At 38.2% G+C, this 19,311-nt stretch overlaps 1 protein-coding gene across 6 annotated transcripts in view; it reads left to right on the top strand.

The window, feature by feature from the left end:
• prox1a (prospero homeobox 1a) overlaps positions 1 to 18,684 on the top strand; it is a 39,453-nt gene extending 20,769 nt beyond the window's left edge. For 4 of the 6 annotated variants that reach the window (XM_058748984.1, XM_058748982.1, XM_058748981.1 and 1 more), the window contains exon 5: positions 14,570 to 18,684. In XM_058748984.1, the coding sequence (XP_058604967.1) occupies positions 14,570 to 14,758 (189 nt within the window). In that variant the 3' untranslated portion in view covers positions 14,759 to 18,684. Of the gene's footprint in view, positions 1 to 644; positions 6,558 to 14,569 lie in introns of those variants that run through there. The other 2 variants (XM_058748986.1, XM_058748987.1) reach the window with 2 other exon arrangements.
• The last annotated feature ends 627 nt before the right edge of the window (positions 18,685 to 19,311 follow it).

The raw sequence follows: 19,311 nt of genomic DNA, 5'->3' as shown, positions 1-19,311 counted from the left end.
CCTCTTCTCCAGGTTTCTCTTCCCTTTTGTTTCTTCTCTCGTCTCCTCTTGTCCATGCCTGGTGTGACCTACCCCAAAGGCCTTCATTATTAATTGTCCTTTGGAGACAGGGAAAAGTTCAAAGACTGTGCGGATGGTCCCTTTACTGCGACCGTCTATTGTCTAACATTCATCTCCCTTTACCCTTGTTCCAGGAGTGTATTATCTCCCCTGCCTCATGAGAAAAGAAGGTTATCAATAAGAGCGTAGAGAGCTGCCATCGTGACTGCCAGGAGGTCCTGGCCTCCCAAGTCCACACACAGCTCCCCCACAGAGGGCTAGTTTACTGTTGTTTATCTTTGAGCTGCTAGCTTGTGCCACGCTACACTAGCACATCTTAGGATCGGGTTCTGGTTTCACTTCTTCCTCTCTGACCTCACACTGACCTGCAGTGTGGTCTGCCAGCTCACCTCACGCTCCCATTATAACGCCACTCAAAGCTACAGACAGTGCTATAAGATAGTGGTGGATGTTTAAAGGACACATTATGGACAGTTTAACTTAACCTTACAGTTGTAACCCCTTAACATCATTTTTTTCTGGGGAAAAACAAAAAAAAGTGTTTAGCATTACATGTTTTTTTTGTTTGTTTTTTTTCTCTACAGGCCACTAGCATCAACAAACTAAAGGACTGTTTTCAAACAGGTTTCCTTGAACACTCCCCCTTCTGTCATTGGTCCTCACCAACTCACGCCATTGGTTGAGCCAATGTTGCTGTTGCTGGGCAGGTCAGGATGCTCAAACAAACAAAGTAATGTTTTGAAAGCATCACAGAGACACTGTGTTTATGCTTTTATAGGAAATCAACCTACAAATGGCTTACTTACGGTTATCCCTGCACCTTAAAAAAAACTATTCACCTCACACATGCACATATGATGTTATTTAATGTTCAAATTAAATTAGTAATACTTCAGTTATATGAGTTTATCATATATGCCCTAATTTGAAAGCACAGATAACCATGTCCAACAATAGATTAAAATTCTTGTTGAGATATTTAACCTGCATCCAATATGCAGCAAAAGTATATAAAATATCTGCTTGAATGAAACTGAAGACAAAGTCGGACTTGATGCCCCATTGTGTGGCAAGCGCACATGCAGCTGGGATGGTACCCCTCACAATAAGTGTTCTGTGGTAAACCCTTAGCCCGTCATGTGATATCAAGAGTCACTGTGGTCAGATGATGCAGACTATTGTCTTCAAGGGCTCTTGGGTCACAATCATCTTCCTCTGTCTAATTAGATCATACTGTCTGATGGACTGACACTTACAATTACAGGATAAAAACTACTCTTTTTTACAAATAAAAGAGAATTTTAAAACATGTATTACTAATACAAATAGGATATAAAAAATACTTCTATGCTTTAATATCAAGTACAATTGGTTAACGGTATGCCACTAACAAGCTCTTATTCTCAGTGTTGAATCAATTCATCACTGGAAAGCTGATGGATAGGAGACTATAATGCATTTCCTCTTTTTTTCACTACCGCTTTGCTATAAATGCCATGCTTCGTGGCTCCCCGTCACACTATACGTCCCCAGCTGAACGTAATAGAGCTCTATGAAAACAAACTCCCATCATATTAGCTTAGTTATTACCATGCTTCACGTCAGAGGAGCTCCAGTAATCTAGTTATAGGACGACAGTTGGGTTCTGTTCCCATTGCGGCCGCTGATAGAATAAGCCTCACACTCTTTATGTCTTTATTGAATGCACTTTAGGCAATATTTTAAAATTAGACTGGCAGATAGTGAGTTTAACAGTATTCAGGTTTGACACAAATAGTTTTTTCTTTCACCTGCCATTTAAGGGAATATCCGTTCCCGTATCTCTGTTGATGAGATCAGTCGCAGGGGCTGTGTGATATCTTCTCATGCGGCTCTTGTGGGAACTGAACTTCCTCAGCGTGTTGGTTAATCATTAGTGGAGGTGACCTGGAGAACACTACAGTACTGCACATTACATCCAATGGCCTTGACTGTACTTACCAAGGGACGGCGTAATCGCTGCCATCAAATCTGCATTAAAGACTTATCTTTTGTTAGTTACTAGCACAAATAGCAACATCAACAAGGAGATGTAATTTAATAATTCATAATGGAAGGTGCGACGAAAGCATGCGTACTTTAGACAGCGTCACTTACCAAACACAAAGAGTTTTTTCAGCCTAACTGTCTGGTGATGGCAGTTTAGAGGGACTTAAAGCCAAACTGCTGTAGGCACTCTATATTGTATATTACTCAGAGAAACAGAGACAGAAATTAGATAAGAGTGTGTGATGCTTTCAGGCAATGTTTTTTTTCCAGACAAAATGACTTATTAATGGTCACTAAGTTGCACAGAGGGACCAAGCCCTGCAGTCTTTAGCACCAGCCAAAGAAAACTACTACACACACACACACACAGGCACATACAGAATAAATCATAGATGTAGTACATACTGTTCAAGTTTAATTCTTCCCCTCATGCTATAAATCTAATATGAGTGTTTCATTTAACTACTTAAGAATTTATTGACTGCATATCAAACCTGCTCAAGAACATCTTGTACACTACAAAAATAATTTTAGTATCTTTATCTTGTTTTCCAGTAAAAATATTAAAATAGTTATTTTCTTGTTTTATGAATAAACCTCAAACCATTTTGTTGGATTTATGCTTAAAAGTTGGAATACACAATTTATTGTTACCATATTGATTATTGGCTCAAATTCTAAATTTTTTTTATTGGTTTTAGATTATATTGGATATTTAACTGTAGATGTTCATTTCCAATACTTTTACATTTCTATTACCTTTGCCACCATCTAACACTTAAAGTTAATCTTTAAAACACAAATAATTTATTAAAAATGTTAAATGTTATCTTTAACAAATTTTACAATGAATATATGTTTTTCCAAATTGTACATTATAACGCTGATGTATTTACTGTAAATTGACTGATTTTAGTTTTTAGAGTTTTATTTTTACATTATTTAGGCAACACCATTTATTGGTCATCAGCCATAAAAATAATTATAGGCCTATCGATGTCAGCCACAATTTTACTATCAGTCAGAAACAAAATGATGTTATTTCAATTACGTTCTCTAAAAACAAGTCTTATACAAACTTATGCAACTTTGCTTCAAATAAATTTTGTTGTTCAGACATTTTCTTTACTGGAAATCAAGACAAAATGCTGATTAAGAAAAGATTTTTGCAGTATATAAAATGCCGTCAAGTGAGTTTTTTTTTTTTCGGATTAAGAACATGGGATGAACTTGACCGTGTCCCACCAACAAGCATCACATGCTTCCTGCCCTAAAGTGTGACATTGTGGTGCTGAATATCCACTTCCTTTAATTGCCTCTCAGAGTTAAGTGCTGCCTGCCATGGGCTGGAATTCTGTTGTCATGAAGGGACCTGTGACAGAACATAAACAGGGCGTTAAGTAGCTTCTAAAGGGCCTGCTAGCTCGCTGGAACTCCTTCCTCCTACAGATAAGTTCCTGAAGTGGCACAAACTGAGAAACACCTGCCGGTGCCAGTGCCAGTCTTTACGGCTCCCTACAAATAGCTTTTGATGGAAAGTTCTTCCACGGACTAGACGAGCCTCCTTTTTTCCGCCCAGACTCCTTCCATGTTCTCCCATGTCACCTTGTGTGCAGTCTGCTCAGTGACACCACTGGTGATTATGTCATTATTTTGCTCCAGGGGGTTCAAACACATCTGTAGCACTCGTGCACGGCTTTCTCCAAACCCTGGCACATCTCCCACCCAACCGCCCCGTCTCTGTCTCCCTCCCTCTTCTCTTCATTAGTCTCGGTGCCAGATCCTTTCTTCAGCCAGACAAGAAAGACCCAACTCCAAGCTGCCTTTCTCCTCCTCCTGCCTGCTCCAGTCCTTAGGCCATTCTGTCCTCCCTCTCCCCCCTCCTTCTCCTCCAGATGTCCCTCTTTCTCTCTTTCCCTCCCTCAAACACTCTCTTCTTTCATGGGGTTCAACTGCAATTTGAGACAAATGACTTCATAACCTTTAGCCCAAGCAGGTTTGAACCCAGACCCTCCTCTAGGTCAGAGACCTAGTGCCCCTGAATTTGAAGTGCACATGTCATTGTGGCATTGTTTGCTTTAGTAAATGCAATGATATAGAAGGGTGAAAGGACATCGTGCTCATATGGCGAATCAGATTTGGCATAATAAACAGTCTTCATTAAAGGAATAGTTCATCCACAAATGAAAACTCATTATAAGTCACTCATGTTCCAAAGCTCTACGACTTTATTTCTTCCATTTACTTTTACTTTCTTTCTTTACTTTCTTTCTTCCATTTACATTTACTACTCCTTCTTTTTCAATGAAATCGCAATTGTATTCAAGCTTCAAAATGTTATGCATAAAAATATGCATACAACTCTGACAACGCTGTATGACAACAGAACTAAATTATAAGACGTTATTCACAGAATAACCATTCTGTAATTTGGAGAACCAGACCAGTGCAATTTGAACTGAATCAATTTTATATTGAAAAAATCTGTCCCGAAAGATTTGTTAATGGTACTTTTCTTATAGGCTTATTCTTAAAATGTTCTCCTTTTGTGTTTCAACAAGAAAAAAAGTGAGTAAATAATGGCAGTTTTTTTTTTTTTTTTTGGCTGAGCAGTTCTTTTTATAATGCTTGTTTCGTCTTCTGTGAAAAAAACTAACCAGGGAATGACCTTATTTAAAGGTGAGCGCAAATATATCCACTCACGCACACACTCACTATGTGCCAGTGTGCCTTGAGAAATGGGCATATGGTGCTTGCTCAAAGTTTTCTTAAGTATGAAAAATAGTTTTCATCAAGGCCAATGCAGAATCAGCAGCAGCATGTGTATGTTTGTCCAGCATTTGCAGTGAGAACCTAGGCCTGCTTCAAGGTTGTCGGGACAGTTTGTGGAGCTCAGTTGCATCACAGTGGGTTTTGAAAGAATCTTTATCAGAGAGGGAAACATGCAATCTGTTTGCCTGATTGACACTCCAGCCAAGAGTTTATCAAACTGCAAGGTTTTGCTTTCTATGTGCTATTGATTAGCTGGAGCCGAATGTCCAGCATTCAGTGAAACGTTTCGCGTTCAACGGGATGTTGTTCTTTTGAAGTTCAGTCTAGCTCCCGGACAAGCAGTGATAGAGAGAAACTGAGAGCGAGTGGGTGGGAGGCGAGTGGGGTGGACTCTTATGCTTTCAGCCCCCTGGCCTTGAGACTTATTTGCTCTCTGTCAATCCATTATCTCCTAAAAAAAAAACCTCCTGAAATAGTCTGCGGTATTTAGATGTTATATTTATTTTAAAAGGTCTTTTACTGTGATATGTGCCTTTTAAAAATTTATATATATACATATATATATATATATATATATATATATATATATATATATATATGAAGAGTTCATTTGCAAAAACTGATAAACGCCACTATAAAAAAAAAATTAGCTGATTGCCGCGCATTATTCTCCACATATATCTGAACCCTAAACACATTTTGTCAAAAAAGCCTGTATTGTCCACTTTCAAGGCATTGTGAGTTCACGTTTTACTGCAGAAGCTGACAAGCGTCCTTGTTGTTTTTGAACAGAAGCCGATAAGTCCATTTTAGCGAATCAGCGTGCTGTATTCAGGTCAGGTGACAAGGCTACTTTAACTTTGAAAAGACGTGCTAGCTGAGAGGAGTTTCATTTAGCTGACTAAAAGTGATCGAGGATGGATAATTTCGACGAACTAGATGAACCTGTGATATCTTCTTCAGGGCGTAAAAGGAAAATAAAAGCTGAAACGTTTTCATGGAACCTTGAAAAAGCAGCGTGTTACAATGTTGAGGGAAAAGCTCTGTGTATTGCATGTAATCACATCCATAAATCTATGATCACAACAACAACAACGTTTGTCAGGCATCTACATTGTCATCTGAGGAGATTACAAAGATTAAATGAGTGTTTTTTTAAACTCTAAAACGCTTTTGCTATAAAACAAACTTTTAATATGTAAAAAAAAAACATACTTTCAATTAACTTTAATTCTGTAAATTGCCTGTATTTGTTTAGTTATTATTACCTAATCAAAACAACCCAACTACAGTTTGATTGCTTGGAATGCGCAATAAAAAAAACGTGATTTCTGAAAAAATGGAGTTATCGGTTTTTGCAAATGAACTCTTCATAAATATCTCTCTCTCTCTCTATATATATATATATATATACACACACACACATATATATACACATATATGTATGTAAGTACGTATGTATTTATTTATTTTATTTTATTATTTACATTTTTTTTTTGAGGATCCTTACTAGAGATGTTCCGATACCCCTTTTCCCTTCCCGATACCGATTCCGATACCTAGGCTCAGGGTATCGGCCGATACCGAGTACTGATCCGATACCCGGGTGTGTATCTGGTTATACAGTTGTATGTACTACTAGCCCTGTATGAATTGATACAATTATTTTAGGGTGTGCTTCACCATAGATAGATAGATAGATAGATAGTCTGGCGAGTAATTTTAACAGAATTTAAGACCGGTGGTGGTGCTTTTTGGTCATTCAGTGTTTCTGTAAAATGGGGAAAACTGTCAATAATACTGATAAAATAATAATCATACTATGAATTCTACTAAGAACAATATAAAACGCACTAAGGATTAACGAGCTGCTGGATTCATGAATATTAATCACGTTGTCTGCATTGGCTCGAACGGATTTGCTGAAATCAAAACAGGGACGATAATAGGTGAACGCCAGCCAATGAGATTGTCGTTTGCGCATTAGCTCCGCCACGACCGGAGAACCCGGCAGTTAAGCTGAAGAATTCCAAAGGAACTCCGTTATTTTGACAGAAAAATACAACAAAGAATAACGTTTACATACCATGCAGAATTGACAGGCTACATGTAAGACTCCCTCGCTCCTCTCCATCTCTCTCTGCGTGTGAGGAAAAAGCAAAGCGACGGCGAGTCGTGCGCTTCACACTAGAGCTTACGGTACGTCAAATACAGCTGCGCTGCGCATTCATTCAGATGAACTGAAAAATATATCGCTTGACGGAGAGAGAAACTCTGAAGCGCTCAGAGTGTTCAGCGAGTGACAATATATCTGTGCTAAACTTATACATAGCCTACCAGTAAAATCTGATCATTTATTAGCCAGTGGCTAATATTAGACATCATTTAGTCGCCCAGGGTGAAGATTTAGTCGCGTATGCAGTGATTTAACTTACTGGCAATGTGCTAGCACGTTTGTATTTCTTCTTCTCTGCTCTAAATAGTGGTTGCTTGTGTGGCAACACAGCACAACTTCCTGTCTTTGCATTCTGAGCAGCAAAGAAGAATTGATTTCCGATTTGCAGCGTTAAGCAAAGCTAGCGCGCATAACTATAGGTCTTGTTTAAAAATGGTATCGGATCGGTACATGGGTTCAAGTACTCGCCGATACCGATGCCAGAATTTTTTGTGGTATCGGTGGAATTTCCGATACTAGTATCGGAATCGGAACAACCCTAATCCTTACCAGTAGTGAAAGGGAAGTGTTCACTTCTCAGATTAAAGTTTGAGATAGGGAAATGATAGGAAAATGATGGTTATGATGAAGTATGAAATATGAGCGACAGGCAGTCCTTAGAATATAAATTAGTAAAAAAAAATTATCATTAGATTAGATATTGACTTAATTTCATTAATAAGAATGCTGCATCATTAGCAATGAATCTAAATGTTTTTTTTAGACTTGTGAGACTTGTTTTAACAATCTCTGAGAAATCTTACTGGCCAGCAGGTGAATTTATCACCTTTGACTGGACGGCTTAGCCTGAGCAAATACAAGCAGTGAGATACACCAGCTCCAAACAGAGGCAATATCAAACAGGAGCCGCAATGAAATGGAAAGTAGACTCTTCCCCTTTAATGATTAACTCTGGTGAGGAAACCAGGACTTTCTTCCCAAGAAGAAACTCTTAGCAGGGACAGAGAGTGGGCCTGGGCTTTCAGTTCCCCACGCTGTGGCCTTTTGAGATACAGAAGTTTCACAGACCGTGTCTTCATCTGCGGTACTCATCTATGACATTTCCCACACACGCATTCGCTCAGCCCTCCTGCCCCTCCCCACGCAGTCCTTGATTTGTATGGCAGTTATCAGGAGGTAAGTCTCTCCTCAATCAATATTTACCCAACAAACAGAGTCGATTCGGGGGCAGTTTGTATAGAGGGCCCAAGTGCACACGCAGTGGGGTGAATGAATGCTGGTTGAAGTACCGGGGCTGCTGATCATGACTGCTGTACATGTCTCTCTCTGCCCCCCCCCCTTCACCTCTTGTCTTCTGTTTCTCAGTGGAGGGGCGATATAATATCCCTCTTTTCATAAGACGGTCTCTGTGTCCTCTCATCCTTGGCAACAGCAGCGCTGAAGATGCAGTGCTGCCAGAAAACTGATCAAGCTGGGGAGCAGGAACCAGTGGCCAGCTAGTCTTATTTGTAATGATACTCAAATAATAAAATTGTGTATTTTTCAATACAAATTGAGCTTAATTGACTTAATTTGTGGCATTTGTCCCTCCTTTTCTTTAAAAAAAAAAAAGCAAAAATTAGGTTACGATGAGGCAGTTATAAGAGAAGTGAATGGGACAAATTTTCAGAGGATATAATATGAAGCTAGTAATTTTACAAAAAAAAAAAAACATTTATGTTAAATCTTGTGTATTTGTCACTTGTATAATTGTCAGTTTAGGGTTTTAGAGTATATGACCCTGCTTTGACAAGGCAATGAAGTTGTAAAGTTGCATATAACTTTACATATAAATGGTTACCAGGTCATTTTCTCACACTTAAATTTTATTAACACTCATATTGATTACATTTTGTGGCTATATCATCAAAATGAGCATTTTCATGTTTGCATTGGCCCCATTCACTTCCACTTCTGTAACCCAGATTTCTGCATTAAGTCAACTTTATTTTTTATGGCATCAACATTATGCCACAAACGCTGTCAACTTGAACCGTGAACCCAGAATATTCATTTAACCGATAATGTTGTTTCAGGGATATTAGTTTATTAATATGACGTATTACCACGTATAGCAAAGAAAATCGGAAGTTGGATCTGCTGGAAGTAATTGAGTAATCACTTACGCTTTTCACACTTTCACATCATCTACAGCCAAGAAGCGAAACACAGCGTGACAGCGTGCACAAAACACGGCAGCCACCGGCACACGTAGTGTTTTCTTTATTAGTATTCATTTTCTCCGAGAGCTCTGTGGGCCATTTAAACCGTGCCCGACGTATTTTTCCTCTCAACTTGACTGAATCAGGAGTCCTAAAGAGGGCATATGAAATATTGATGTGGAATTGTCTGCCGTGCGATTCAGCTGTGTTTACCGCACAGCAGAGCGGCCTTAGAGGCTTAGCCTACACAATAGCCGTAACAAAAGAACAACAGCTGATCCGTGTGAGGCGAGGAGGTGACAAAACAGTTAAAGCATGCTGCTGGCTATGGGCAAGCAGTCAGCAGATGCAGACAAAAGGGTTTGTGACAAGAATAACTCTCCCTCTCTCTCTCTTTTCCTCTGTCTCTCTCTCTCTCTCTCTCTTTCCAAGGCAAGCAGTCAAGAGGATCCAAAATACCAATACCCTTTTCTCCTTGACATTGTCTTCTTCCCTAGTCAGCATTTTACTGCCCTTTTATGGTAAAAAAAAATGAGTTGGAGAAATTCCTCACAGGAATATTCTTAGCAATGCAGCACTCCTGGGCTTTACCCTACGTTAGCGTCAGTGGCTACGCAAAGGAATCAGATTTGATGTGAACATATCTCTCTCACAAATAGGATAAAGACAAATCTATTAGGTATAAAATCTTCACATTAGCACTAAGCAGGTGCTATGGCGTATCAGATATTTTAAAGAGGATCAATGGAAGCCCTGCCTTTCAATTAAAAGAGCCAATCAAGTTTAAAAAAGTAGCTTAAAGAAACTGAGAGATGATTAAACTAATCAGTTAATCATTTTTTGAACCAGTTCACTAAAGTGAATCATCCAAATGAACCAACTTGCTCAAATGAATCAGACTGCCAAGAAACAGTTCCATGAACTGCGTAACGACTTAAAAGAATTAATTAATAATTTTTTAACCGGTTCACTAAAATTGAATCATCCAATTGAACCAAATCACTGAAATGATTCAGACTTCATTATGCAATTCAAGAGAGACATTTTGTCAAGGTACACCACAACTTGTTGAAACCTAGCTTTTTTCTGGAAAATCCGTGCCATTATGCTACACTATTTTTAGGTAATTTACTGCAGGAACTGCATGTACATCAAATAATATGTAGCTTTTTAATAGAATTAAGCTTTTTATTGTTGAAACTTGATAAATAGATTTGAAAAATTCGGCCATTTATCTAGCCGAAGGCATTACCAAGATGGCTGGCAACCAGACTGACTTGCCTTTAAGGGACTATGGTAGCATCCAAAAGAGATAGACTCCCTTCTGAGACCACACAGATTTGAGAAAGGCACCTTTATCACTTTTTTCTTTCTTCCTGTGTGCAATTATTCTGTTGTTGTTTTCCAGAAAGCTGCTGGCCATTGTCTGAGGGGGTGGAAGACTTATAAAAGCGTGAAAAAAAAATTGGGGAGAGGGTATGTTGCGAGTTGGGGTGTTGGGGAGGTTGGATATCTATAACCTTTGTAATCCCCCCCCACCTCTCTTCTCTTTTTCTTTCTCACCCCCTCCATTCCATGTGACATTCATTCATCAGCCAAGTGCGTTTGGCAAGCCCTTCGCCTATGAGCGCCGTCCCAGTGACCACTAACCTTGGTATGTCCTGACACTCGTGATGAGTATCTGCAGGACACAGAAGGCAAGCAGGCTGCTATGTCAGGCCTTTATTGTGTACTGCCGAGGCTGGGGACAGTCAGCATAATCAAACAAATGACCCCTGAAGGCTGTGCCCCTCGGGGAGGGAGAAGTAGAAGGAGACAGAGCTCTGGCCAAAAGCACTTGGGCAGGATTTTTTTATCTCCTCTTCTCTTCTCTTCCCCCTCCCTTCCTATGATCTTGCCCCAGGAGAAAGAGAGGAGGAGGGGAGAAATTACTGTACGGCACTGTACAAAAATGTCACCCGTTTGAGACGGACAGAGTTCAGGCACAGCAGTGTTGCAGAGATACATTAAAACAGTTGTAAGCTACTTGTAATTTAAAGCAGTCAAGCTGCCTGTGAGAAAACATAGCAAGTTACACTACAAGGTGGAAAAGTAGCGAGCTATATAAGAGGTTGATATATTTAAATAATGTAATTTATTTATTATATATAATAAATGATATATGATTTATTATTGAAAACTTTAATACACATAAATTTACACTAAACAAATAAAACTAAACAACACCCTACATTATCTGAACTGAATCAAAAATGTAGTGCCAATCACAAATGAATCCATAAACATTTTTGAACCAGTTCATTAAAACGAATCATCTAAATGAATCATCACAATGCTATTTAAAAAAGACCTTTGAACCATAAAAGGTTTCATGCTAGAAGACCATAAGAACAAAATTTAGTGATGATTCAAATAAATCTATTAAAGGGATAATTCACCCAAAAATAAAAAATCTGTCATTAATTACTCACTCACATGTCGTTCCAAACCCGTAAGACCTTCATTCAACTTTGAAACACAAATTAAGATATTTTTGATGAAATCTTCTTTGTTGCTTGGCTTGTTTGCAAAGAGAGAAATGCACACGCATGCGTAGTGGTACTATCGTGAACGTGCGTCAAAGTCTGACACAGAAGAGAAGAAATTGTTGAATAAAGTCATTATTTTTGTTTTCTTTGCACAAAAAAAAATTATTCTTGTAGCATCAAAAAATTACGGTCGAACCACTGATGTCACATGATACTACCTTTCTGGGCCTTGAACATGTCAGTTGTTCATTTATAGATGCTGTCTATGCAGGGTCAGAAAGCTCTCGGATTTCATCAAAAATATCTTCATTTGTGTTCTGAAGATAAACGAAGGTCTTACGGGTTTGGAACGACATGAGGGTGAGTAATTAATGACAGAATTTTCATTTTAGGGTGAACTATCCCTTTAATCATTTTAACCAGTTCATTAAAATCATTTGCCAGATTGAACCAATTCACTAAAATGAATCAGACTTCCCAAAGCTATTTGAGAGAAATAGTTCCATGAAGAAAACTGAGTGATGATTGAAATGAACCAAAGAATCATTAAAGTGAATCATCTAAATGAACCAACTGAATCAGACTTCCCAATGCTATTCAAGAGAGGGCTGCTTGTTGAAAACACTAGCTTGTTACTGGAAAAGCTATGATATTATGTTACACAATTCAGTTAGCAACGTCGCTACTTTTAGCTATTTACTCCCTAACACCGGAACACATCATAAAAGGGAGGTAGGCTAGGGCACGTTACAGCATATAAACCCAATCAAGCCATCAACTACACTCCGGTGAATCATACCATCTAGTTTAACTGCCATTATAAGTTCAGTATTTATAGCCATGCTATAATTTAATACTGCATCACAACCAAAAGTCAAGCACTTATGATTGTGGCGGCAGAGTGAAACATCTTCCACACCGGTCAAGGCCTTTCAGACAAGGGTATGCCTTTGATGACAGTATATTTAACACACTTAATGGAAAAAAGGGAGCTGGGGATGGTGTGGGTCGCATGGATGAGATTCTTTGTCCAGACAACTGCTCACCTGGCAGGGCCTTTGAGGAGCAGTCAGAGTCTGATTGATAGTACTGATGCCAAACTAAGCGCTGATCCCGATCCACAGGGGAGGGCTGCATTGATAAAACCAACTATAGGACTGCAACTTTGACCTTGCAGTGGAGGATGAATATTAGATGGTGTCATGAGCTTTGTTGTGAATACATTGATTCGGGATGGTTGGAGGAAAAACTGCTCTGGATCTTTCTACACCCTCAAAAGCATCTTAAATCAACCAAAAATAAAGAGTGAAACACAAAATAAGATATGTTGAACTCTCCGTACAATAAAAGGCAATGGGGTCCAATACAACAATAGACCGCACTGACTTCCATTGTATGGTAAAAATTTTGAGTTCCAAAGTAGATAAAGTCATACAGGTTTGGAACGACATGCAGGTGAATAAATGTCTGAATTTTTGGGGTGAATTATCTATTTAAGCATTCCTAATGCATCCCTCAGATGCTAGCACTTTTTCTGTGGCCTGTAGTAACACTTTTAATATGACAGCATTATGTTTTTGCAACCTTTCTGTCTGTTTCTGTGTGCCTGCATGCCTGCTTCCCCATCTGTGTTCGAGCGTGTGGGTGTTTGTGAGTGTGTGTGGCAGTAAGCACCATGTCTGGGAAGTGTCTTGTCTAGCTGTAGGGGAGGTGACTTAGTTCTTTGCCTGGCTAATCATCTCTATAGTGTTAGCAGAGAGGGACTGTCACTGGTGCTAAAGAGATCACAGGGCCAGTCTACAGTACGCCCCCGGTCTTGGCCCTCTCTCACGAACAACAACCTCACGCCAGAAAGGATGTGTTCTGGTTGTAGAGAACAAACTCCTCAGTAGCGCCCTACACGCTACCTGATTGCAGGAAAACACTGCAGTTAGAGGTCCAGACCTTGTCCAAGAGCACCGAGTTCACGGATAACTTTCCTTGAATTCCTCCACCTGAGACAGAGGCTACAACTTTGGTTTGAAACTTGATGCAAGCAAAACGTGTTCGCTACAGAATTTAGTTTCACTGAAACTCGATAAGAAGCAAAGCAGAATTTAGTATTTTATGGACTGCTGTCAGTGGCAGAATCTTCTCCTTCCCCTTCTAGAAGTGGAAGCATATTGAGACAAAAAGACATTTTATGAGACATTGCTAACAATCTTGTGTCAAATAAAGGGAAGTCAACAAATTATGTTTCGCTCCCTCTAGGAAGTAGACTCTAAAAGAGGAACAGCTCAGGTAATGTTTAACCCAATAAGTTCCTCTTGGTTACAACCTCACAAATTCTGCCACGTTCAAAACATTGACTGTAAGGTGTTGTTATGTGATGGTTTGACCTGTTTCGATGAAGAAGAAAAAAAAATGTCTTCTTGTTTTTTTCACTGTAGCCATTCAAAAGCAATTAAGTACTTTCACGTCCCCTGATGGTGCAGTTAGACAAAAAAAAGGAAAGACAATTTATATAAAAGATTTAAAAGACTAAACACATGGGTATTTAAGTCAGCACCAGCAACTGAAACAAAGAGGAATTAGTGTAGTGACGATATTTGGGGCCGTTCTTTATGTCCTCTCAGACTTGGCAGCCCAACACTCTTTGCATTTTCTGCCAGAAGGGTCTTTCGGCTCTTGAAGTGGTCTGCTTGTGTCTCAGCACAGAATCTTATTTCCTTTTTACTTGTCTCTTTTTCTTTTCTTTTCTTAATCAGAGACTTGGGATTGAAACCTAATATGTTTATTAATGTCATTGTCTCCTTGTGTATCAGCAGGTTCCGGAGCGATTCCTGGAAGTGGCACAGATCACGTTACGGGAGTTTTTCAATGCCATTGTGGCAGGCAAAGATGTTGATCCTTCCTGGAAGAAGGCCATTTACAAGGTCATCTGCAAGCTGGACAGTGAGGTCCCAGAGATTTTCAAATCTCCCAATTGTCTGCAGGAGCTTCTGCATGAGTAGTGATTTGAAATGCTTACCAAGTATCATCCCTTCTTTTCCCGAATCTTTACAAAGTAAGAGGTAGCATTCCTATTTTTAAGTCCCAGCTACTTTTGAATGACTTAGCTGTTAATCTTTTTTTGTGCTTCTTTTTGGGAAAGTCTATAAAATTATTGATTGTTTTGACTGTATTCAATCCTTACCCCCCTTTTCCTTGCCTTTAAAATGGGCATTACTATGTTTACCACACAATGGTTAACAAATGGAACTGACACCCTGATTTTCTCTCTTTTATTGGTCATTTTTTGTTGAGGGCTTTGTTTTATCCCCGGATGTTTGCAATGTGTGATGGTTTTACTATTGCTGAAGAAGACTTGCATTTGTAGCTTGTATAGATGTAATTATTATTTATGATTAATATAATTATTACCATTAATGTTATTAATGCTTGCTGCAAAAAAAGGAAGAAAGGAAAAGAAAGGCAAACAATTGACATGTGGTATTCTTGTTTCTCATGGCAATGCTACAGAAAATAAATTATTCTTTGGACAAAAAAATAATAATAATAAAGAGGGGTATACATTTTCTATGTGGGAAATTCATATATATATAATATATATATATATATTTGATGTTATTCTTGAAAGAAACAGCATTAACTGTTTTTTGGTTTAGCCATTCTTCTATGTTGGCTAGGGTCCAATGTTCTTGTGTTTTGTGTCCACATTGATAGCACTGGCTCTAGGGAGGGAGGCCTACTCGTAGGTTTTTTTTTTTTTTCCTTCACGGAGCAGCCTCTCCTGTAACTAAGCAACATGGCCATTTCATACTGGGGCAAGCCAGTTCGGCACAAAAAAAATGGACGCCTTCCCACTGAGAAACCATTCTTGCTCATAAAAAGCACACTGTCACAACTGCTCATATAAACACACACACACACACACACACACAGACCTCTCTCATACATACACGGTAATTCACAAACACAAACACGTGCCGTACGGCATCAAGACAAGAGAATTGTTGTTGTTGTTGATTTTCTCCACCTGCTAGCTGGGAACACCTCTATAATTGGACCGTAAATTTGGTAGATTATCTCAAGTATGGTTTACACAGGCTGAAAAGAATTATTTGAACATTTGCGAAAGTAAAACTGTTTTTTTTTTTTTTTTTTCTTTCTACGTACTGGATTGTACATAGTTATTTGTTAGAAATGTACAGATTTGCTTAATATTCACAATCATCTGATTATGCTATGGCAGTGTACAGTTTATCAGTAGTGAAACTTCATGTTAGCGAGAGACTTTGTTTGAGTTCAATTGTACATTTTTATGAATCATATGAAGTTCTTTGAATTGAATTTTAGAAGCTAAGCCTGCTAAGAGATCCACACAAATGTAACCAATTACAATGATTAGCCTACCCTAGAGGGGAAAAAAGCACAGTTTCTTATCAAAACAGTGTCCACAAAAGAAAAGAGGGCCTTCAGACTCTTTGTGCATCCCTTCCTAGTTCATAAATAAGAGTCGGCAGTAGAGGGCAAGGGCTGGACATGTGATCTGCTCTGGAAGCCTGTGCCGTTTGCATTGGGCAAATCCAGCTGATGAATTGAAACGCAGGCCGGCAATTATTGTCAGCACAATGCCTTAAAAAACCTGCTGACTTCTAGATTAATGGGCACAAAAGAGCATGAGGTGCTGTCATTCTGTCGCCAGGGCTGGCATCATCCACAGCCCCCGGACAACGCACAAAACGCCAAGCTATTCACTATGCATTGTAAAGAGAAGGAAAAACAAACCCAAAACAAAGTTAGGAGATGTTTGGCCCCGTTCTATTCTCAAGTCTCTTGCAAGGCTGTGCTGACATACATTCTTCTTTACATGCATTGTGATAAATAAACGACTCTTTCAAATCGTAAGGAATTCTGTTATCACTATTAATTCATTTAAAGGTGATGCTTTGCAACTAAAAGTGAAGGTTGTGTCAATTTGCGCATAAAGTGGTGCTTAGTCGAGTTCAGCTATACAAACAGGCATTGTGTGTTTTACACACTTAATGAATCTGATAATTGCCTGTGCCTAATGTTAATTACACCAGCAAATTATTTCTCTTTTTTATATTTGTATAACCTAAAATGTAACAGAAATGATACAATTTGACTACTAAATCAAAAAAAAAAAAATTGAACAAAATAGCACAAATTGAAACAGAGGGTTATATTTTCCTCGTTTTGAAACAAAATGCCCTCAGTAATAGGTTCTGGGTAATGAACTACATGCAAAGTCCAGGGAAACAAATTTTTACAGCCCATTTGAAGAAGAACAAGCATGACGCTTAGTTCCACGTGAATCTGATGTACTTTAAGCCATTTAACGTAGCACAGAGGCAATACATGTGCATAAGTGTGTGTGCGTGCTTACCTGTGCATGTGCGTGTTTGCAGGGAGTGTGTGATATACACGCATGGTAGTACGTTAGTTTTAGTTCCCATAAGAACTTCTGTTTATTTTCTTTTATCTATTGTTTCTCTTTTTGAACTTTTATTTGTATTTATCACTGTACTGCATCTTTAAGACAAACCAGAGGGAGGTTATGTTCAACATCTCAACTCTTTTTTTTTTTTTCTTGCTATTGTACTTTTAGAAGTGTTATGATGTTTTAAATGTTTCGAGTGGCTCTCGGTCGACTATTTTCTCCCCTTCATCTCACCACCTCTTCAGGTTTGCCCATCAAAGGTGTTCTCGATCGGTCTGCATTAATTTGATATTGAAATGAGATGGACCTGTTTGCGTGGTTACACAGGGTCATTTGTTGCTTTGTGTGGAAAATCCTAAATGTAGCCGTGTACATTTCGCACTCCATTAAGGACACTCTATAGAAGAAGAAAAAACTCTCTGAATAACCTTGATTCAAAGTTTCATCTCTCTTGTGATACACTATTGTGCATTTACATTTGACATGAGAATTTTTTATTTGTTTTCATGCAATGGAAAAAAAAAACTGTCATGTAGTGATCTGTACAAATCAATTGCCAAACTCAGTTTGGGACTGTTTTTTATTACAAAGAAAGATGTTACAAAGAGAAAAGGAAGAAAGAAACTTTGTATATGACTATATTTCTGGGAAGGGGAACAATTATTTGTACTGAATGCAATGTGTTGTATAAGACTCTTGACTCTTTGTAGATTTGATGCTGTATTTATGAGGTGTGTGCTCCCTGAAGGGTTTTAAACATGATTTCACTGGCTTCGACATGTATGTAAATACAAACCGAAAATGAGAAAACACTGCCTTTCTATGATTTAGCAATATGATGTAAATAGCATTGTTATGCTTTTTTTGTATGAAAGAATTCTTTGATTCTAGTATGGTAATTCCAGCTGAAACTGTTACAATTTTCTTTGATATGTTTTGAAGGATACACATACATTGTTAACAGGATAGCATTGTGGATTTTGTTGTCAATTTGTCATGCAGAAGTTTCATAATTTATTGGTTTAATTTATCATAATTTATTTGGTGATGGTGTACAATTTTTGGTATTTCTGGGGATGTATTGTAATATTATTTGGTAGACAGAGACAATATAAATGCCCTCCTAAGCTCCTTAATTCTGTAGAGACATAAAGAGACACTTATGTCCAGGTAGCCATTGTAATTTCAGACACTGTAGTCATAAGAGACGCTTGAAAAAAAAAACCAAAAGGAAAGAAAAAAAAAAAAAAAAAAGATGTACAACAAAACTTTTCTTCTATCTTGTTTGGAAGGTGAAAAAATTGTGTGTTTTGAAGTTTTTATTTCTAATCACTTAATCAGACTTTTACCTTTGCTTTTTACCACCTACACAATACAGTAGTCAAAGTGCCTCGTGTGCCTTCCATCTCCTCGGAACTGAATGTATGTGCAGTATATATGCAAGCTTGTGCAAAATAAAAACTAAGTCCTAGATCAGGTGTTTCCTTTTGCCATTTGTCATCATTTAGATCAGCATGTTAATCAGAGAAAAACCAAGCAGATTGCCTGTGATGCCAGAAGAACCGATAGGATGTAAACGTGGAGATATTCTTATAGCCCTGTTTTGGGCTTAAAGTAATATTTTGGGTTCAAGTTAAATCCATTTAACAGAATTTTTATTTTATTTTTTTTTAAAAAGCAAAAATCTGGGTTATAATGGAAGTAAATAATGTTAAAGCAGCATAGCACAGCCAATAATACAATACTGTTTCAAAAGTACAGCCACAAGACTTTAACAGTGGGGGAAAAAACTATTTTCTGTGTTGTTATATTCATTTTTTGCCATGACAGCGTAACACTTAAAACCCTACAAGGACTGCAAAAATCCAGAGAGCGACTTTACTGCTTAAATAAAACTTAATAAAGTTTAAACAGAGGGATCACTGTAAGGTATTTCATAAAATGTACATTTCTGCTTTTAAAAAAAAAAAAATTTTTTACTTAAATTATAAGTGTCTTGCTGAAAAAACAAAGGTCTTTTTTTTTTTTTAGATAATCAACATTATGCTTAGAAATGTTTATAGGTCTTTTTTCCTATTTAAATCTAATTCCCAATCAGGC

Source organism: Onychostoma macrolepis, chromosome 17, assembly GCF_012432095.1.
Source record: "Onychostoma macrolepis isolate SWU-2019 chromosome 17, ASM1243209v1, whole genome shotgun sequence".
In the NCBI taxonomy this organism is placed as follows: domain Eukaryota; kingdom Metazoa; phylum Chordata; class Actinopteri; order Cypriniformes; family Cyprinidae; genus Onychostoma; species Onychostoma macrolepis.
The sequence above is the reverse complement of the archived record's forward strand: the minus strand, read 5'-3'. Positions and strand labels throughout refer to the sequence as shown.